The following is a 22,297-nucleotide window of genomic DNA, read 5'->3' as shown; positions in this document are numbered from 1 at the left end:
TGGGCCATACTTGAAGCATCCGACTGCTTTGATGAGCCCCAAGGAGCCGCAGCTATCATGGTTCTGAATTTGCCTTTGGTCAAGTGCAAAAGGACACAAAACCATGTCTCTGAAAAACTCGATTCGGTGTTAATTATTGATACCTTATAGCAAGTCTCCGTATCTCTTCCACTTCTACTTTCACTATTTCTTTCCGAAAGCATGGAGCCTGGTCTTCAGCATGTCCCTACATTAGAAAGTTTCCTTCCCCTTGAGGAATTTGACGTATACATCTCCTTTCTTTAATTACAGCCAAAGTCTTCATTACAAGTGAATCTCGTGTTGCCTTATTTCTATTTTATGTTGGGTTCTGTGTCTCATTCATTATATACTTCCAGTGCAACCTCTCCCACTTCTTTACAACTGTCTCTTGGTCTGTTTTTCTGGTAAAGCTGTGAGGTCAAACCTGAATACTTCAGTTACTTGGAGAATTAATTTCCTCCAGTCACCCCGACTCAAGATTTGATTTAATTTTACAGATTTGTGCTTCAAGAGATTCCATGAGTTATGAAATATACCCTTTCCAAGTGCTTCCATAGGATGTGGCTACAGGAGGCCTGGCGCCTCTCTGGGGATGACTGGTATGGACAGCACGTGGAAGTCTTACCTAACTGCTCACAGCTCTCACTCCCCTTGAGCCAAAGTGGAGGTCAGGCTCCACTTGTGCATGAAGTTCCAGGTGGTACCGTCGGTCACAGATGGCATGTGAGCGCAAACCTCTGCTCTTTCAGAACTAGACTTTGCCTTCACTCAGCTGAGTGCATCAATGTTTCAGTGCACATCTGAATGAATATTTATATATGCTTAAAATATAAATACAAGAAATGGAGCTCTATGTAATCACCATAAGTTTTTTTTCTGTGTGGTTTTTTTTTTTTAGTTATAATACATGTACAAGCCCTTAATCCATTTTTCTCACATATTACTTTTTTCCTCAGCAGACTAAGAGCTAAAGGCAAGGAAAGTGCAAGTTCCAGGGTAAAGACTAGTGGGTGAGCACAGCCAGTGTGGCTCAGGGGTTGAGCATCAACCTATATGAACCAGGAGGTCATGGTTCGATTCCTCATCAGGGCATATGCCCCGGCCCCGGTTGCAGGCTTGATCCCCAGTGGGGGGCATGCAGGAGGCAGCCGATCAATGATTCTCATAATTGATGTTTCTTTCCCTCTCCCTTTCCCTCTGAAATCAATAATACATATTATATGTATATATAAAAATATAAAATGCATACATTATACATATATACATGACTGGGGGGTGAAATTGCTGCTTGGTAGATGATGAAGCAGCAGGTGTAACAATTTTTCAGTCTATGAACTCGAACTTAAACAGCCTTCCGAGGCCCATCGCTTTAGAGTCTAACACAGGTGAGCTGTTAAATAAGCCCACTGCCTGGGCTCTAGGTCAGGGTACGGAGCCGGGTCCTTGTTAGGGTCAGGGAGAAAGTGCAAAAAGATGAGGCATAGCAGGTGGGTAGATGGAGGAGGCTCTGCCTGCTGCCCGGCTGAGGAAATCGTCCAGCAGACACACCCAGGCTCTCCTGAAGGACCACTGCATCTCTAAGCATGCTGACGGCCTTGTTTAGGACAGCGCGGCACAGAAAGAAAACCCCTTACCTGTATCCACACATAGCTTCTGAAAGACAAACAGTGGCTGGGAGAAAAGCAGGACTACAGGGGGTTATGCATCAAAAGAACATTGATCTTTCATTGAAAGTCACTTTATTGATGTTACAATGAGAGTAACATAGAAAATTGTGGTCTCTTATTAGCTTCAGAAGGGAAGACTAATAAAATTGTGCCGGTGATTTGAACCTCAAGTTACAGTGACCTTTAAAAACAGCAAGATTTTGTTAACTTACAATATGAGAACAACCTCAGCACTGGAACAGCCATAAATCAAGTCACGCTTGCTCAGGAAAGCGGTTGCCATACACATTTCAGTCGGTGTTTGCCAAAACCCAATAATTTTTAAATAGCCTAAGAACCTGAAGTGCAGAGAGGCAGAGAGGATAGAATGTGAAAACGCAGCCAATCTAAGTATATACACGATAACCTGGTTATCAAAAGGGAAACCGGCTATTTATTAACACTTCCCACCAAGTGGCGTCCACAGTGGATGGGACATCACCCCTCGAAGATGACAGATGTGGAAAACACTCGCACAGACCTACCCTGGCTAACAGATAACCCGCTGTGTTTAGGGAGAACACAGTTTCTAAGAGAAGGTTTGCCAGGTGGAAGTCTCTTCCAGCAAGTGAAAAAAGCAGAGCATGCTCACGTATCCTGAATAAACCTATCAGTAAGCACTTTTCAAGTTGGTCTGAAAAAAAAGTGCTCCATATAAAACAAAGCTCTTGGGTCCCTTTTACCCACTAAAAAGACTCTGGAATCACAGTTTGATTTTTGTACTGGATTGTGGGATTTTTCATCAGGCAGTGATACACACGTATAATTTAGCAAAACCTCTTGGGTTATTACTGAGTACATGTATTCATGTCAGCACTTTCTGTGTGGTGTTACCTGGTATGACTTAGCACCGCTGTGTTTAAAGATTTGGAGCTATTTTCATTATTTTACAGCTTGACCATCAAAACACAAACCCACATCTGAAACTATATATAGGCTAAGCCCTAAAGCAGTGATGGTGAACCTTTTGAGCTCAGCGTGTCAGCATTTTGAAAAACCCTAACTTAACTCTGGTGCCACGTCACATATAGAAATTTTTTGATATTTGCAACCATAGTATAACAAAGACTTATATTTTTGATACTTATTTTATATACTTAAATGCCATTTAACACAGAAAAATCAACACAAAAAATGAGTTCGCGTGTCACCTCAGACACGCGTGTCATAGGTTCGCCATCACTGCCCTAAAGTATAAGTAAATTAGTATTATATGTGTGTATGTGTGTGTCTTTTTAACTTGAGAGGAAAATGTCCTTTTCTTAGCAAACTCTGGAAACTTTATTAATGATTTTTAAGTGCATCATCTTAACAAGATTGCTAGTCTCATTGTATGCCTTTTTGTAAAAAAACAAAACAACACACGTTTTCCCTGATTTGGGCTTTAAGGAGACCTAAAAACATGACATGATGATGTCCTTGAGCAAAAACTTGCCAGCCTTGAAGTGCCTCCAGCTACAAAGCAGGTGCTATGAACAATGCAGCAGCAGCAGTGACTGGCCCATCACGGCTGGACCATGAAGTATTAAAAGCCAACACGCGGTAACACTGCAGAGCACTCAGGCCTGTCTGTTGTAGGCACGCGGCACCTCTCCCCACCTCACCCCAAGTGGCCATCCTGGGTCCATCTGCACGGTTAGCTCCTGAGCTGGGAGCGGATCTCCATTCTGCTCCTGTGCCAGCACCCCAAGGCTGGCTGCTTCGTATCTCCCCTCCATCCTGAAACACTGCACCTCGTGCCCAGGTGCCCCGGGGAGAAGACTAAAGGTGCCTCTGCCCCCTATTCTACATCCCTCTCCTTCCCCCAAGTGCCAATTTAGGCCAAAAAAGGGACTTACCTCGGTGACAGTGCAAGTTCCTAGTCAGGAGAAAAAGGCTGACAGCTACTGGGAGGGGAGCGACTTCGGAAGTAGGAGGGTCTGGGAGCATCTCTCAAACCCCACAGCGAGGATGCTTACTGTCTGTCGGGCTCTGGATATAAAGGGCACAAATACTAGGCAGGTTTTTGTTTTGTTTTAATGTGTTTTCTACTTATAAACCGAATCAGAAGATGCTCCATTCTGGGGACTCTGACAAAGCAATGAATAAGTGTGAACAGAAATAGTACGCCCTGCTGTCTGAGGTCCCGCTGGTCTCTGTTCGCTCTGCTGCTGCAGGTGTGCTGGGAAAGCTCCTCTGGCGATTCAAAGCACCTGCCCGCAGAGCATATGCTATGAGCATGCGCCCACGGCTCCCAGCAGGTGTGGCTGCTCCCCCAACACACACACACACACCAGGATGGGCAGGCTGGCCACCTCGCACTCCAATACACAGGGAAGCTATTTCTGAAAAGTCCTTCACTCTCCCCTTGGGAGGAAAGTTGCATCCAAATTCAGAGTAGTCTTACCAAGTCAGAAAATATCTCGGGGGCAGGGAGACCTGAGCTCCAAATTAAGCCAGATTCTCTAGGAATGTGTGCTGCTTATATATTTTAAGTTAGTAGACTGAGAATGTGGGATTCATCTTGACTCCATTTAAGAAAAAAAAAAAGCAGCATGTGGGTGACAGATTTAGAGGAAAACATAGAAGGGTTTCATGGAAAATCCATGCCAACTTACCAACCTGTAGGCTGGCATTGAAATGTGCTGCCCGCAGCGCGTCCAGGCAGCAGGCGGCAGGGGGTTCCTAATCAGGCTGTGGCAGCAGCCGTCCTCCCCTCCCTTCACTCCTGCACCCCCTCACTCACTGCCGCACTGTTCTCCATATCCTCTGCACGCTACTCCATATGCTTCCAAAAGCTCCCCTTTCCTTCAAGCAAAATGAAGTGGGAAAAAAAAATCATCTTCTCTTTCAGTTAGAATTTATTATTATGGTTAATAACAAGGAAATATTTAAAGTGCTAAATATATGTTATTTAAGAACTACATGACAGCCAAAAAAAAAAAAGAAAAAAGAAAAAAAGAATGGATGAAATAAATAAATAAACAGACTTGATTTTGAAATGCTGAAGTACTGTTATTTCCTTTGGCCCATAGATAACTATAGGTAACAAAGCAAAGAGCAACATCTACAAAGATAAGAAGTAAAGTAGCCCCAAGAGATCTGGGGCCATGGGCATAATTAAGTGATGCAAATCTACAAGGGAATCAATGAGAGAGAGAGAGAGAGAGAGCATCACAGAGGAGGCAACTGGAGAGAGAGAGAGAGAGAGAGAGAATGAAGAGAGAGAACGACTTCCTTCTCTGGAAGTGAGCAAATTATTTAATTCTATCTTTTAGAAACTTCTTTTAGAAAGTTTATCAATCTTATGTTCAGAAATCTATGCTGGTCTGACCTTATATATAAACACAATATTAAACGCTTTTTTTTTTAAGCAAGGGTAAAGTGAGAGAGGAACTGTATTATCACTTAATAGCACTTGTATCAAAATATGGTTTGCATTTTAACCTTCCATTTACTTTATTAGTCAACTTTTTTTTAAGGAATAGCACTGGGGTTTTTGTAAAAAAAAAAAAACAAACCCACAAAACACAGCAGTCATAGCAAATGGAAAGCCTGCACGAGGCGGCACTGTTTGAGTTTGTTCCTTTCACAGACTATGAGCCTGGGGGCTACACTCTGGCTAGAAGAGGCAGGGGAGGATGCACTTCCCGTCTAAGGAGAGTGGCTGGACACAGAGACCAGTTAGCCTGAGACAGAGGTTCCTTCAGGGCTCCCTGTGACCCCACACCTCCCTTGCTGACACTCTTCGTGGGGAGATTTAAATGTTTCTTTAAATCATACTACACTGTAATGGGTTAAATGGAACATCTCAGGCCGCAGGGTTGTCAATCTGAAGTCTTACCTATGCACAGAACTTTGGGAAGAGGAAAAAGGCATACAATGGAACACACAGGCCAGATAACTGCTCTTCTCTGCTTAGCACAACAGGCAGGCCCTACAATGGACTGGGGAAGGGAGATACAGATATTAGTTACACAATACAAAGGGCTCTGTGGCCTCACAGGCCTCCAAAATAGATAATTAAAAAAATAACACTGTGCTTGTGTTTAGTGTCATGGGTCCATTCTCCCTGCCTCTGTGGATGAAAAGTCATCGATAGGTATTTAGATTTAATACCTCTAGAACACCAACTATGTGTACACATATAGGTACTTCTCGAAATTACCCACTGAGATTACAAACTTGCCAAAGAATCTTGCAAATGGCTGTAAGGATGTTTAAACATTCTTAGATAGAGTAGATACTGAGAAGACAACATTAAAACTACTATAAAATCATATTCTCTCTGCAAATAAAACAAAACACTTTCATTCAGTTCCATATGAAGGTTATGACCAAGGATGACGATAAACTACATACATACCTCTAGAGCAGGGATGGGGAATGTCTGGCCCGGGTCGGATAAGGCCCGAGAAATCATTTGGCCTGGCCCTGCCAAGGCATTAGGGGTGAGTTAATTAAATGTTTGACCAAATAGAGCAGGCTAATTTTTAAGTGGATAATTTTGTATGGCCCATGAATAATGTTATAAATATCCAAATGGCCCTTGGCAGAAAAAAAGGTTCCTCACCCCTGCTCTAGAGCAACCATGTTGCCCCAAAGGCACATCATAACAATTTCCACTTGAAATAATCATTTTCATGTAAAAAATAATTGAGAAGGTCAGGAAAGAGATGGGTAGGGGAGATCTGTTGATTACATAGTTATCTATTTTTGATTCTTTCACATTAGGGCCTATGTAACTGCAACTAGGGAGCATATATACACAAGGTACCTTACATTCAAATCTATAAACTCTTTTATAGTCAAAATAAACCTTATACATTAGCATTTTTTTACACTCAATACCAGAAAACATTCAGTGCACATTAAAGTGATCTGGGTCAAAAGCCACTTTATTTGCTGTATCTTTAAATCTATCTGCTCTCCTGCCCTTGGCCTGCGCTAGGTGGCAAGGTCACCCAACACTCACCCAACCTTTAGTCTGATGGATCGTTGTTGTTTTTGTAGTCTTGACAGTTACATCCCTTCCTGTCATGAAAAACACTGTTTAAACTTTACCATTTTGGATAATTAAATTGATTTTTCAAATATTTTCAAAGACTTCCAGAAAAGAGGTCCATTCAGAGACATAAACACACAGTAAAACACATCGCCTTCTAACTCGGCCCTTCCGTTTGGGGATCCCAGATGACCACCCATGGAAAAGACATGGATTTTGTCCGTGAATCCTCTTGGGAGAGATCAACTTCAGAAGATACTTCTGCAATCTTGTCTGCAGATTCCATTCCTCTCAAGAAAAAGGAGAGAACATGAAGGAACTCAGAAGTACTCTTCACCGCAGAGGATGTGGTTGATCCCATCAGTTTCTGAGCTTGAGAGGGAAGTGTCCTTGGGACGTTTCTTTAGAATGACAGAGCCGCCTGGTGACCTCATCAAATTCTGCTTGTAAAGAAGGGCCTTGAATAGATTTCTCACTTTTCCATGGATTAAAAAAACACAGAGTTCAAAATATCAGGTTCTCTCCCGGGCCAGCTGTTTGGGTAACGGCACCTTACTGCACACTTGTGGCTTTAGGTTTCTTTTAACCCTTCTTAAAAGGTGAGGCTTCCCAGCCCAACTGGTAGAACCGCCCAGCCTCTCGCTTCCAAGTCAGCGCAGAATGACCTGTTGGGACTCCCACATCCCACTGATGATGAATGTCCTTAGTACGCAGTGTGAAAGTTTCTTTTTTAGCAAAACAAATTATTCATTTCACAGATAAAGGTGGCTGTAAAATTTTGATAAAGAACAAAACTTTAGGCCACAAGGGGTTAGAGTAGCAATTTTCAACTGGTGTGCCTCAAGAATTTTTAAAATATGCAATACCTGACTATTTAGTCAGAAGCACTGACCACTTTTCTCTTAGATTGTCAAATTAAAAAAAAAATAGACAACAGCCAACACAATAATAGCCATCCGGTGTCAATGAATCAAAATTATATCATTTTTTTTTGCCAGATCAGCAAGAAATACAGTTTTTGGTGTGCAGCATAATTTTAGTAATTAGTTTATGGGTGCCATGAGATTAAAAAGGTTGAAAATCACTGGGTTGGAGTATTCACAAGTTGGGAACCATCAATGCAGCAGCAGCCTGTGGTCTCAGGCATCTTTGATGCACTTGCTAAGTCTCAGCAGGATGTACTTCTGTGGAGCTCACAGGCCTCCAGAGGGAAACCAGCAGATGTGCTCCTACGCTGAAATAGAGCAGCCGTTGAGGCAGCCACTGTAGCCCCCAGGAGAACAGTGAGCAGGTTGGAGGACCCCCGGGGAGCAGCCACGGCATAGAGGGCCTGCAGGCAGGACAGCTGCCCTACTGGATGGTGCCCCTGTAAGCAGTGGAGGCCATGAGTTTTGCTGTCCTCCTGGTCAACTAAAGACACAATAAAACTGCCTCCACACTATGCACAGTTTAAAGGGATGTCACATGTTTTGGACAAATACCAATTATGGAGATACATTTGCAGCACTGACTACTACTATATTTACAACATCACCTGCTTCTACTCTTTAGAGATCATCTGATGGATAACAATGATGTGACTGTGACTGATTGTTTTGAGGCATTTGGCAAAATACACTGTGTGGAACAGCTGCTTTTTAATTTTAAAAATGTTGACATATGTACAATTGTCCTCATATGCTGATATAAATATGAAAAGTAAAAAAAAAACACACACACACAAAAAACCCCTAAAAATACATGTTTAAAGTTAGCATATGGGATATTGGCCTCTCAAAGCGTTAAAGTCCTGCAGAAAAATCCTATATGCCTTAGCCCTGCATGCTAGTGTCTATTATGGGATGTTGTTTCCTTAAATGTGGAAAACAATAAACTGAAGCATCATGCACACAGCATCACTGTCTACACAGCAAGGATGGGCCTCAGAACACCAAGTTCTGAATCCACTATTGTCCCTTAGAAAACTTGCTACATTTGGGTCGTGTGAGTTAGTTTTAGCGATACTTCTACATATATCTGTCATGCGGATTGTCCATTAATATACCAGGACCTTTACTGCTCCATGTTATAGTGTAACGTTTCAGTAGTTCTTCTCAAGGTTCAGTTAAATCCTAAGCCAGTGACAAAAAGAAAACAGTCTCCGGATGTGAGACTCGGCTTCTCCGTCAGGCATCTCCAGGGGGTTCATATCGTCTGGAGAGCAGATAGATTTGCAGTGATTCCGTGAGGCTGGGTGTCTATAAAAGGTGAAGTAAACAGTTTCGATGTGTCACGTGTAAACAGTTGATCTTAAATGGATGTCTCCCAGAGCTGCACAACAGAGAAAAGCAAATTGCACACTGTGAAGGCAGGAAACAAACGTATTCTGAGCTATGAAGATGAGAAGGATTTGGTGACTCCACCCATACTTATGTGATTGTGGAGACACACGCTAATGTGTAATTTAAGAAGTCTAATAAATGGATAAAACAAACACTATTTTTTAGCACTTTCTCTTACCTCTAAACCAATATCTCGACCTTTTTAACAACCGTCATCTTTTAATACAAAATGACTCCTCTCATCCTCATTTATGTAACTCAAAGTTTTGAATACATTAAAGATTGTCTCAAATGAAACACTTTAAAATGTTGTTTCTTTAAACTACCCCCCTTCTTTCCCTGAGATTCTGAAATAGCCAGCTGGAGCAGTGGTTCTCAGTCCACTGGCACAGCTCAGTGGTCTGGGGACATTTTTTAAATCCCACTTCCTGGACAATGCACCAAACCAGTCTCTCTAAGTGGGACTCAGGCCTCAGACAATCCCATGTACAGCCAACACTGAGTACTGACCTCAGGGAAGTATGATTCCACCACCACCCACTTCAAAATCACTGCCCTGGGCCTATGACCAGGTTATACATCCTCCAATTCCATCTCTACCACCTAGAACAGTGTCTTCTCCTGGGAGCTGACATGTCAGAGTACAATGATGCATCCAGGGCAGGACATCAAAGCCTTAATTCCTCACCTCTTCCCTCTCCTTGCCTCTGCCACCAGCTCTTTATATTGGCCCTGTTCATATCTAATTTCCATGATGTTCAGTAATTGCCTTAATGGACTGGAAGCAACTTTGGCATGATTAAATATGAATGTAACTCAGTTCATCAGAGAAGGAAGGCCAATTTTTTAAAAAATATCTAGCTGATAAATTATGTTTCCAGACAATATGATTTGGGTATAATTATTATAAACATGAACAAAGAAAGCCTAAGGGTGACTTCGGTTGCATCCAATTTCCACTTTTACTGGAAGTGTGGGGCATATAACTAATGAGTTTCTGGGAATGAAAACAAAGAAATAACTAAAGAACTAAATGGATATTTCTATACAGGTTCCCCTAATATGTTCTCTTGAATCTTCATGGATTCTTATGCTGATGCCCAGGCTGGCGACCCCACAGAACTGTGGTACAACCACCAGTGTTATCGACCTCAGGTCACCTTTAGATGTCCTTCTCACTTAAAAAGACAGCCACCTCCTCACACTTTGTAAACCAAATCTCTAACTGTGAGGATCACTGTGGGGGGATAATCCGTGTTGGTGAAGACAGGTGACCATGAATGGCTTGCAGGAGTTTGAGGGAAGGAAGATCTGGATTGATGCTCACAGGATGGCATGGAGTAATAAAGAGTTCAGGCTTCAGTGAGTCTAGTTTCCTCACAAATGGTTAGGAAGATTAAAAAATAAGTGACAGCCCAGCACACTTGGCTCAGTGACTGAGTGTAGACCTATGAACCAGGAGGTCACAGTTCGATTCCCAGTCAGGGCACATGCCCAGGTTGCAGGCTCGATCCCCAGTGTGGGACATGTAGAAGGCAGCCAATCAGTGATTCTCTCTCATCATTAATGTTTTTATCTAATGCTTCTCTCCCTCTCCTTTCCTCTCTAAAATCAATAAAAAGTATATTTTTAAAAATAAATAAAAAATAAGTGACAGCTTGCCAAAAGAAGAACAAAGAAATGACACTGGGAAAACCTGAAGGCCACGATGACCCCTGACAGGACAAAGAAGCTAAAAATCGCCACGCCATCACTTTTAGGACAGTACATGACCTTGGCCATGTCTGTATCGCTGTAATAGACGGTTTGCTGATAGAAAGATCTGCTGGTTATGCCCTAAACGGTTTGTTTCTCTCTCATCAATGTTTCTGACTCTCTATCCCTCTCCCTCCTCTCTGTAAAAAATCAATAAAATATATTTAACATATATATTGATTTTTTACAGAGAGTGCGCAGGCCGACGCTCTATCCGCTGAGCCAAACCGGTTAGGGCAATAAAATATATATATTTTTAAAAAAGATCTGCTGCTTTGATTCGCCACAGCCCACAAAAACAGCCTGAAGACAGGGGCTGCCTATTCTGCAGGACCCTGTTATACGCTCATGTGAATGGTCCACAGTGGACAGAACTAGCCAGGCCTTTCACACAACGGTCCCAGAGGCTACAGTCTTTACTGCTCCCCATGCTGCCCAGGAAGGCACCATGGTCAGCCATGTCTTCTGGGGATTGGTCATTCTCAGGAATTCTCCTGCAGGAAAGTTTCTAAAACCGTGCACCCTGGCATGACACCCCAACTTTCTAGCAAAAGCAGCAATGAAGACAATTTATCGGGGAGAGATACTTGGCAATTCCCCAGTGAGGGAAGGAGTGAGATCGCCTTAGATTTCATAACCACATACACATATCATGAAAAGCTGTATGCTTATTAACAAGCCCTGTTTTAAGGCCTGAAAGTTGAATACTAGGAATCTGAGTTATATCTTTTTAAAAAATATATTTTTATTGATTTCAGAGAGGAAGGGAGAGGGAGAGGAGAGAGAGAGATAGACACATGAACGCTGAGAAAGAATCATGATTCCCAGGCATGTGCCCTGACCAGGAATGGAACTGTGACCTCCTGGTTCATAGGTTGATGCTCAACCACTGAGCCATGCCGGCCAGGTATATCTGAGTTATCTTCTTCCTTTTCATCTTTTATCATTTTATATATTAACATATAAAGATAATTTTTATATAATTAACAAAGCACCACTGATTGTTTTAAAAGTCTTTTTTATTTAGTAATCAGCTTATAATGTGTTTTCTTACTGACTTTGAGTTGAGGGAGTTAAAATTTGAATGATCCACATTTACCTTGAACTCCATAATTTCGGTTCAGGATCAAAAAAGCTCTGAAATATCGTTCAAAACCAAAGAGCCTAGGAACCCAGGACACATTAGCAGATAAATCTGCCAGGCTTTTAAAAACTTATTTTATTTTACTTTTTTTGCAAAATTATCTCTGAGAATATCAACATTACAATGTAACTGACCACAACAGAGCCAGGACATCAATTAAGGTAATTATTCTTCAATTATACTTGTCACTTAAGCCTTGAAGGGCTGGTCTGCCTCTCTAAACTCCACTGTATCTCACTTTTCACATAATGGATCTGTTTGGGAACAATGCATCTAATCTGTAAGACTGATTAGAATCATGATTAAGATGTAAAAGAGGACTTAGTATTTAAATGAAATAGCTGGTGAACCTTATATTTATAAAAATAATCAACTCAATGAATATTTTTAAGTCTGGCTTTTTATTGTTGTTAATCCTCATACAAGGATATTTCTCCATTGATTTTTAGAGAAAGTGAAAGGGAGAGGGAGAGACAAAGAGAGAGAAACATCAATGTGAGAGAGACACATTGACTGGTTGCCTCCCACACATACCCTGACCAGGGCCAGGGATTGGGCCTGCAACCCAGGCACATGCCCTTGTTGAACCTACGATACTTCAGTCTGTGGGCTGATGCTCTATCCACTGAGCCAAACCAGGTAGGGCTAAATCTGGCTTTTTAAAATATAAAAGGTTGCTAAATTTCACCATACCTATTGTCTACTCTAAATATTACAAATTTTGAAGTCCCCTTTCTTTGTTGCCAAATTCCACCCCCATCTCCAAGACACTGATCTGATTTACTGCTTCTAAAATCCTATTGGGTGTTATTAGCCAGAAAAAGTTCTGAGTAAGCAAACTGGGCTCTCTGGCAGGTAGTAATATATTAGCTACACTGAATAATGAGATGTAAATATATAGCAATAAATCCTTAATATACACCAAATATTTCTAGAATCTATCAATGCAGTGATTAAAATAATTTGCAAATATAAATCTGAGCCTCAATGCCCCAAGAATCCTATATTTTTCAAACTTAATTTTTTGCTTTTGCTTATGAACAAAGAAGAAAAAAGAGTTCTCTCTTTGAACAGATGAACTCATAAACGGTCATGACCAATGACATTAGCGTATGGAGGAAGCTTTCACATACCCTGGCACTTTGTCGGTTCACTTTCTTCTCCTCGTCGGGAAGTGGAGGCATTGGGTAGGGGTATTTTCTGCTGGAGGCAATAGACCCAGTTGATGAAGATGGAGACTTGGCAGGAGATAAAGTCCTGAGACGTTTGAGAACACATGAAATAAATATTATGTGATGGCCTAATATCTTTTTCAAATATCTGAAAAGTGGGTTCAGAACAAACCCTCTGACTTCTACTTTCATAGGCCACTACTGCAGAGGGTTAGCTATTGGGAGACAATGTCATTCACAACACTGGAATGCTGGCATTTTATCTTCCTAACCTATAACTGCAATGGACTGTTTAAATGTTAGTACACAGAATCATACTTTCAACTAGAAAGCCAAGAATGGAGTGTCCTATGGAATAAAAAGCTAAAATGGAGAAGGGATAAAATTATTCTAAGAGCTCAAAATGGTGAATTAAGTATACAACATCTCAATAGTCTGCCTTATTTTTACCACATAAATTAAAAAATATATATTTTTAGCACAGTTATTCCAATTCTATTTTTAAGGCCCCCAAATACAATACAAATGCTACATTTATTAGTTGCTAAGTCACACACCATTTACACAAAACTCATGCATTCAGAGGCCAATGTGTTAGTTGTGAAAGAACAAAGGCAAATACAGTGATTTTAATAATAAATTAGTAAACATGCAAGCAGTAAGGAGTGCAGAGTTCCAGCCAAACAAAGAGTCTGATGAGAACATACAAAAATGGTCTGATTAGTCCCTCCAACCAGCCTGTCTGCAGGGGAGGATTCTAGGCCATAGACGTGGATCTTGCTAACTCATGTAGGTACACTTGGTGTGTCAATAAGGTGGCTATAGTGTGATTGGAATTTTACTAAAAACTAAAAAATAACACAATGACAAGACCCCTTCCTATTTGGATAATATGTGTTCTCTCCATCATGGAGATGCTCCAAATGAAAGATTATATATAAGCTCTTGGCATATTATGCTGTTCTTGTTGATTGTGCACGTGTGGTGGTTAATATTTGTGACTAAACAGAGCACACTGGAAGAGCCCATATTTGCCATGTTGTCTTTAAAGTTAATAAAACGAAACAAAACAAAAGAACCCAGCTAAGAGTGAAAAGCGTCACCTCATAACATATCAGTGGAAGATAGATGTGATGATTTAGCAGTAGCTATCCATTCATAAATGTCACCACTACACATCCATGACTCCTCAGCTCCTGGTGCAAAGTGGTAATGTGACCTACACAACTGAACTGCTTACACTGTCACATTAGAGCTCAAGCCCTGATTTCTGAAGAATGCACCTCATCAGCTTCCTGTGAGTGACTGACTCCACCAGGGTGCATGGGGCGGGGGTGGGGGGAAGGGCGGTATAATACTGCCTAGGAGAAGATCTGCAGCCTATACCGTATCCAATGGCATAAAGATGTCTTTCTTCCTTCCTTAGTTTAAATGTTAGTTCCCATCCATACATTATCCTTTGCTCTGGTTCTGTCATGGTTTTCAAATCAGTTTCTGTTTTATGAACACTGAATGCAAGCTACTGTTTTAAAATATTTTTTTTCCTACAAACCCTGAACGTTCTCGCTCAATTTAAAGAATCAAGAGTGATTCTGTTTGCTTTTAATCTAGAATTCCTAATGTTCCCTCTGTTTTTGAGAAATGTCCAGAACCACTTTTTAGTGTGACTTAGACTATTTCGACTGACTTCTCTTGTGTCAATGCTCTCCACTGTGGAGCACGTGGGTAGAACGAAGAATGTTAGTACTTCAAATCCTCTAAAGTACTATTAAAGTGATGTACTACAACATAATTTTCTAACTCAGAAACTAATGATTTTTAAAACAGGACTATGAACTTTAGTAAACAAATTCAATATATGTGGAATGAGGACAAACTTTTGTATTTAAATACAACTTTCTAAAACAAGGGACATTAACCTCCGTTCAGATTTTTAGCCTAATCACCACTGAGAAGATATCCCAGTTCCAGAAAGCTAGTCAGATATACAAACAACTAAATCTCAGTTACTTTAGGGGATCATGCAAGACTAGTTTAATTTGCTGCAGTATATGTGTCCTTAACATGAGCCATTAGCTTATAGCTTCAAAGTCATGCCAGCCATTCACTGGGCCATGAGTGGAAATGACCAGCTTTGTACACATACATCGCCATTCCAATGAGGACTACGGTCCAGTCTTCCCCTCAAATACCTTTCCATGACCAAAGCCAATAATGACTTTAAACAAAAGAGGCGGTATTCTCCAGAACCCCAAAGAAACTGCACATGAACACACAGGCTAACTCATACTTGGAACCTGAGGGGAGAGAAGCTAAGCAGCTCGGTTTTGTTTAGGGGAGGGGCATGGGGTCCTGGAGGTTGGGTGGAATGTGAGAGCATAAAGGGGATTATCTTGGGGTGAGGGGGATGGAGAGCCCCAGAGCAAGAGTCAAAATAAGAGAACAGGGCAGGGTAAATCAGTTTAGGGAAAACAAAAACAAAGTTGACATTTCTTCCAAACCACCTCTAGGCTCTTTTCTGACCCTGGCTACTTGCCCGGTGGTTTCGATCGCTTTCACTGGAACCCAGGCATGGGCCCAGCTTATTCACTGACAAAGCAATCTTTGGGCAAATGCTACCCATTAACATCACTGCATTTTTAAAAACCATCATAACCATAGTGGGTGCCATTTAGAATTACACAATGGAACTGTGCCTGTGTGCCAGTGCATTGTGGTAAGTGTTACGGCTGCAGCAGATTTCCTGGGCTTGCCTTTAGGAGATATGCCTGTAAGGCCAATCTCAGTCCACTTCTGCCCCCCAGCACAGGTACACACAAGGGACACAGGTCCACCTCTTGGCTGTGTTCACTTGCAGATTTAATGGTAGCCTAATCCTTAAGGGTTTATCAAGTATCCGAGGATAGGATTTACGTAGTCAATGCCCACCCTGTTACTTTTAAGTATAATTACAGTGAAATGGAAAGGGAATAGATTTTGGAGTCAGAGCCAATTCTGGTTCTAAAACTGGCTGTGCTACCTTGAGTTACTCTTTGTGCCTCAGTTTCCTCCATCCAGAGAAAGGGAATAAGAATATCTACATCTCCTGATGTGAGAAATAAAGGCACACAATACATGACCGTTATTAAGTTCATTTTCAGAGTTACAGCATTTTCCATGAGGTCATGGGAATGGACCAAAATCTGGTGATGAAGTGAGTAATCCATCCGCTAATACCCAAGAGTAAGGATACCTCCCAGGGGCTTGGAAAGCCCTGTCACCCACGGAACTAGCTCCAGGACCTAGGTGTGGGGAGATCATTCTCTTGCCCTGACCCACCCACTCCTTCCTAAAGTCTGGAATGTATGCTCATGACAATCTGAGCAACCAGTCACATGAGCACTGCGGAAGGGAGCACAGTACTGAGGCACAATGATCACTCAGCGTCTTTTGGCATTTGCTTTGCTCTTTGTGGTGATGTGATTACTATATGTTAAAGAGCTGGCTGTATTTTGGACCTGTTTCCTGCATTCATTAAGTCCCCATTGCATTTTGGTAACGATGCCAGAAACCTCACACCACACAGGGGTCATTAATAAAGAGACCTTTGCCCTCATTGATGGTTTTGACAGGAAAAGTGATCCTGAATGACCTGGCAGCCAATGAAGCAGACCTGAGCTTAAGCATAGGGTTGGCAAAGGGCGTCAGCCAAGGCATGGATGCACTCGGGGCCTGCGATGTGAGGCACGGCTTGGATGGAGAGTGGATGAAATTCTTTCTGTTGTCTTAAAATCCTTGTGTGGAAAGCCCTGGGGTATCTCAATAATTCACCACTTCCACAGAAATTCTATATTGATTACCCTTAACAAACTAAAAAACATTGCTTCTTAATATGACTATCTGCTGTGGAAACCCACATGTCATATTACCAGAGGCGATAAAGGAACCTTCTAAAATTGCCCTTGCAGCTTTGCACGTGCAACCGGGGGTGCTAAAGCCACTCCCCATCCAACTTGAGTTTAGTCATGCAGCTTCTGGGCAGATCTGGGTGCCGATTGGAAGAAATGTGACCTCTTCTCTGGGAGCCACATATACTACTCAGCTCACCCAGGGGAGGTGAATCAACTCTTCCGGGGTACCATTTCATAAATTGTTGCTGCAAAACGCTAAGTCCACTTAGGCATAACAGCCCTAGCCCACATAGGACCAAAGATGTTCTCTTTTGGTTCCATGACTAATACAAGTTATAATCTGCCCACAAGCCCGAGGAAGACAGAGAGGAGAAACGGGACTGCAGGTGAGCCAAGATTCCAAATGACATTCCAAACCATCTTACCTGTCTTCCTGACGCTGGCCATCTTGGGAGCTACAGGTGAGGGCGGGATGTTTGAATGTGAGTGTATGTGTATGAGGTTCAGTGGGAAAGTGGTATAAGCAGAGGGACAGGGCAAGAGGGAAAGGTGGGGTAAAAAAGCAGGATATATTTCTGTGAGCAGGCAGGGATTATGCTTTCCTTGGGGCATATGCGAATGTATGGATCAAATTCAAATGCAGGCAGGTCTAATCATTTTCTCAAACTATACATGTCTAAACTAAATGGTACACAGGAAGAGAAAGTCCACCTTACATGGGTGCCGGGAGTTAGATACACATATATATTTTGATATCTATTAAATGCTGACCCAAGTCATGGCAATAAGTAATCAAAAGCTTATAGTTAAGTTGTGTTCAGCAGAGGCAGCAGTTCAGCCTATATTTTCTTCTTTATATTAACTGTCACAAAGTAAAAGTGGACATTTGTCTTAAGGAAATCACTCTGATATTATAAAGAGTGAAAAAATGGCATTGAGAGCTCTTGGAAATTCTCTTTGAGTTGCAGTGAATTGAGTAAATATGCTCGTTTCTGAAATGTACAGATGCTCTACCTGCTTGTTTGGGAATCAAGGGCATGTTGCAGATCTGCTTCCTGTTCTATCTGAAGTGTTAGACACAGCATTTTTATTGGAATAAAAAAAAAATTCCTTAGCTTTGTTGAGAATCTGTAAAGCACTTGTCAGCACAGCCCTTCTCTGGTAGCAAATGGTTGGACTGAACAAATACAACCTAAACTCATTCTATACACTCTCATGTGGCCAATATTCTCTCAATAATTTTCAAGTTACAGCTAATCATTGCTTTTACTCGAAGTAAAATTTCTCCAATTGCATTTAATTCCTTTTCGTATTTTCCCTTGAATTTTCGTATGCACTATGCACTCTTAAGGTGGTAAGTAGGAAAAATGCACTATGGAATAAGTAAATTCTAGAAATTAAATTGCTCGGGTTAATAGTGCTTCTTTATTAGTGGAAAGGATGTTTCATGCCCATAGAACACTACATAGCATTAAATGAACAAGAAAGCTACTAAAAAGCTCAAGATGGTAACAAGGACATGCACTAAGTGGCAACCCTTTCATGTGGCTTCATTCGAAACATTCAGAAAAGAGCTAGACTTGCTCATGAAGCCCAAGACAGAGATCAATCAAAAGGCAGCAAAGAAACAAGGACCCTCTCCACCTCTGGGAGCTTGTATTGGGAGATACAAGATGGAGAGCCAGTCACACTACAGTATTTGTATGTGCTGGGAGAGTTTGAAAAGGATATAAAATTAATTTATAAAATACCTAAAGTATGGTCCTTCAGTGTTTTTATTCACATCTTCTACCCACTTAGCTACATTATAGTCTCTTTTGAACCATGGGCTTAAATACCTGCAGAAAGCAATGGAAGGAACAAAGAAAGCAGAACAAGATAGAAAAATCTGAAAACACACAGCACAAGCTTAGCAAGGATGTTCTTCACCCTCCAAATGCAAGTGACCATGGCAAACAAACCAGGATGGATGTGGGTGGTTATGAGGCAGTCGGTACAATCACATGAGCAGAAACTCGGCTACCAAAGGCTCACGGCCTTCTAGGACCGATTCACATTTCAGGAGAGCCTCTCCAGTGGTTTCCCAAAGGGACTCAGAGCAATCCCATTCACCCACCTCCAAAGGGGCATTTTCCAGGCCACCTCTCATTGGGCTCCTTGGTTTTCAAATGGTAATGGCATTTTCTGAGACCCCCAAGGGCTGCCATTCCAACCTGGGGTTTGGGCACATCGCCCCAAGAACAATGGCAAGGAGCCACGTTCTCTTTCCAATATGAAAGGGAAGACTTTAAATGGCCTCTTTCTCCTGAGAGCAGATCCCAAGCTGGAATTTAACAAGAAAGGTGCTCCAGTCAGTTCTAGAAGGAGCGGGAAAGGTCTCACTCTTCTGATTCTGGAGCCCCAACGCACATTTATCGTGGTCCCAGCAGGCCTCCGTGACCTTCAGGCTGGGTTTAGTAATTGAGGTGCGGCTGCCATGGTCCTTCCTCGTCCGCTTGCACTCCAGACTAAAGTGTTCATTTTCCATTGTGAAACGGCCCTCATAGGTTACCTTCTGGGTGTGTGAGCACCGTGTGAGTGATGGACAGCAGATAATAATGGCCGAAGTTAGCATTTCCCAGGCGGATCTGGCAAAGTCTCCATCAGAATTAATCACAAAGGAAAATCTTAAAGGTAGTAAAATTGGGAGTGCAAGTTTTGTTTTCTTTTCAGAGTTTCCTTTTATTTTTACCCTGGGGGAGGGGTGCAGACTTGCGGGGGTGGGGGGGGGGTGGCAAGCAAAAGCATGTTCCCTTAGTATTTGCTCTCTTAAAATAAATCTAGATTCAACAAATTCAGCCTTGGATTAATTTGGAAATTTTACTGAGTTTTCTCATTTTAAAAAGTAACTTCTAGAAACACTATAGGCAATGAAGATCAAGCTCTATAAGCTTTTAAGATTATTTGGAAACAAACCAGGGGAAATGATAAAATATCCTATTTGTGGGTGCAGTTTGCTCCTTTCCTCCATATTTAGTTTTAGTTTGTAAATACATTTAAGTGTTTAAATGCAAATACATTTAAGTCAAGACTATACTGTCATAGTTACATAAACAAATTAGATTATTTTTTCCCCATAGTCATTTCCTTTGTTTTTAGCTATACCCAATATATGCGATAAAATAGTTCATGGAGTGCCCTCCTTAGAGAAGGGTCAGGTACTTTATATGCTTCCAAGACCATTTTTGCTAAGATAGTGTCCCTTGATTCTGGAACAACTCACACTAGTTTTGCCTTTAGCCACAATCATTGCCAACTTGTGCTTTTCACAGAGATAGCCATTAAAACTTGCATCAAGATGTCCACTGAGACTCCAAACCAAAAGAAAATAATCAAAAAGCAAGTGCAGCCACAGATGAAGACTGGTGAACGCTGGGGCCTGGGGAAAACTGTGGGGAAAGCCCATGCAGCGGCTGTCACCAGGTGACACATAGCCACACAGCAAACCGGGTCACCCACAGGCAGGTGGCCACATCCAAGAGACACGTGTTCCTCTCGCTGACAACCTTAGAAGCTCAGAGGACTGGTGCCATGGCCATTCCATGAAACCTGCAGCCACATGGCTTGACTTGCCCCTGACGGACCTTTTCTTTCTTCTCAGGGAGCATCTCAGATGGGTGTGATCACTTCACTAGAGGTCACCGGAGAGAGCTCTCAATTGTTGCTCCTCCCGGGGATCCTAATACTCTAGGTCGTGGTGGCTGGAGTGATGGGGTTTTATCAAACTGCTATAAACCTGCCTATGCGGCTTGACTTGGCTTGTAGCGCAACATGCAAAAAATAAAATAAAATGCATCAGACAGGAGAGGTGAGCTCTGTGTGCTCTCCAGGAGAGAAAGGCAGAGGAAAACTAGCTGGTGCTGGCTGGACCAGGACCACTTCTGAGCAGACGTCCGGGGTCCGTCAGAGATTAAATGACCCTGTTCTCAGCCAAGGAAGGGACTTGGAGGGAGATTAAGTGGCAGCCCAGAATGGAGGGGCAGGTGGAGACTGACCTGTGATCCAGACTCCCTGTCTGGGGGCTGTCAGAGCCCCCTGGGCTTATGCCTTGGGATGGGACTGTCTGGGCGAGGGAGTGCCCAGGCTCAGGTGCTTGGGGCTCCCTCCTGTAAAAACACAATATATAATACAAAGTCTAAGCCAAAAACTGGTTTAACATCACGTACAACAGTGAGGAAGATGCAAAAGCTTTCAGGGGGGGAAAACAATACATTAAACCAGGATATCTTGTGTTGTTAATTAGCAGAGTATGCGTTTGTGGTGCATGTTTTAATTCATGTCCCAACGTTTCATCATCCTGTGGGATGATGAGATACTAAAAGGAATGTTGCAATAACAGATCTGGTAATGCCTCTTAGTCTAAAAAAATTAAAAAGATGTGTTTTTCCATGGTCATTCTGCTTCTCATACGGTCACACAAATGATGAGTTATATCAGAGGCAAATGAGATTATTTAACAAATATGGAAAGGATTAAAAAAACTTGTCAATATAATTCTTGATATGCTATGTATTAGTATTCCTTCTAAGAAAAAAAATATATATCTGCAGTATCGTGCCTGTACAATAGGTGTGTGGTCAGCTTCATAGACTTGGCTTCATTTAGGTAGCATGAGACATGTAACCCAAATCTGGAAAGTCTGAAAACTCTGAGGGAATCCTTTATATTTCTTCTTCGTAAAGATAATTCCATTATGATCTCTTATTAAATGTTATAACTAAATTATCTCACAGGCAAGATTTCTCAAGGGGAAGCTAGCAGCATAATATTTATCATATGATGCAAGTGGGAATTTTACAGAAAAAATTGTAAAAATAAGTGATCGCTCTAAAAAACACTGTTATGAATCTTGCTCAATACCAAGTATCCTTTGGGTCCTAAACTCACAGTTTTAATATAATGTTGGATCTTTTTTCTTAGTCACTTGAGTTTTCAAAGCATTGTTATACGAAATACTGTTAGAAAACTAAACAGCAGGAAGTTCTGAAGAACATTTTGCGATTTCATCTATACTTCTGTGAGCCACTGGGATAAGTTAAGGAGCCCTTCACCAGGTGACCTCATGCAAAATAAATCAAACAACATTCCAAGAAGAGTTTATCCACAATGAGTCCTAAAGCATCCAAGCACTTTGGGGATGTATAAGATAAACTCTAACAGATTAGTTATTTATGATGGAGTTCTATGATGCCATTCTGGGCCATGCAATGGTATCACTTGAACCTATCTATTGTTTCTATGGTAAAATATCCTCTAGGAAACTTC

The 22,297-nt window shown here is 41.7% G+C and overlaps 1 protein-coding gene across 10 annotated transcripts in view; it reads right to left on the bottom strand.

Annotated features, from left to right (window-relative positions):
• Positions 1-7,638: 7,638 nt before the first annotated feature.
• Positions 7,639-22,297, bottom strand: part of ADAM22 (ADAM metallopeptidase domain 22) — a 175,056-nt gene continuing 160,397 nt past the window's right edge. For 4 of the 10 annotated variants that reach the window (XM_015558317.1, XM_006779168.2, XM_006779171.2 and 1 more), the window contains 4 exons: positions 21,028-21,138; positions 17,419-17,448; positions 13,065-13,188; positions 7,639-9,021 (listed from right to left, as the gene is read on the bottom strand). In XM_015558317.1, coding sequence (XP_015413803.1) covers positions 9,001-9,021; positions 13,065-13,188; positions 17,419-17,448; positions 21,028-21,138 — 286 coding nt within the window. In that variant the 3' untranslated portion in view covers positions 7,639-9,000. Of the gene's footprint in view, positions 9,022-13,064; positions 13,189-17,418; positions 17,449-18,744; positions 18,832-21,027; positions 21,139-22,297 lie in introns of all 10 variants that reach the window. The other 6 variants (XM_015558319.1, XM_006779175.2, XM_015558320.1 and 3 more) reach the window with 4 other exon arrangements.

This window comes from Myotis davidii, unplaced genomic scaffold, assembly GCF_000327345.1.
Source record: "Myotis davidii unplaced genomic scaffold, ASM32734v1 scaffold187, whole genome shotgun sequence".
In the NCBI taxonomy this organism is placed as follows: domain Eukaryota; kingdom Metazoa; phylum Chordata; class Mammalia; order Chiroptera; family Vespertilionidae; genus Myotis; species Myotis davidii.
The sequence above is the reverse complement of the archived record's forward strand: the minus strand, read 5'-3'. Positions and strand labels throughout refer to the sequence as shown.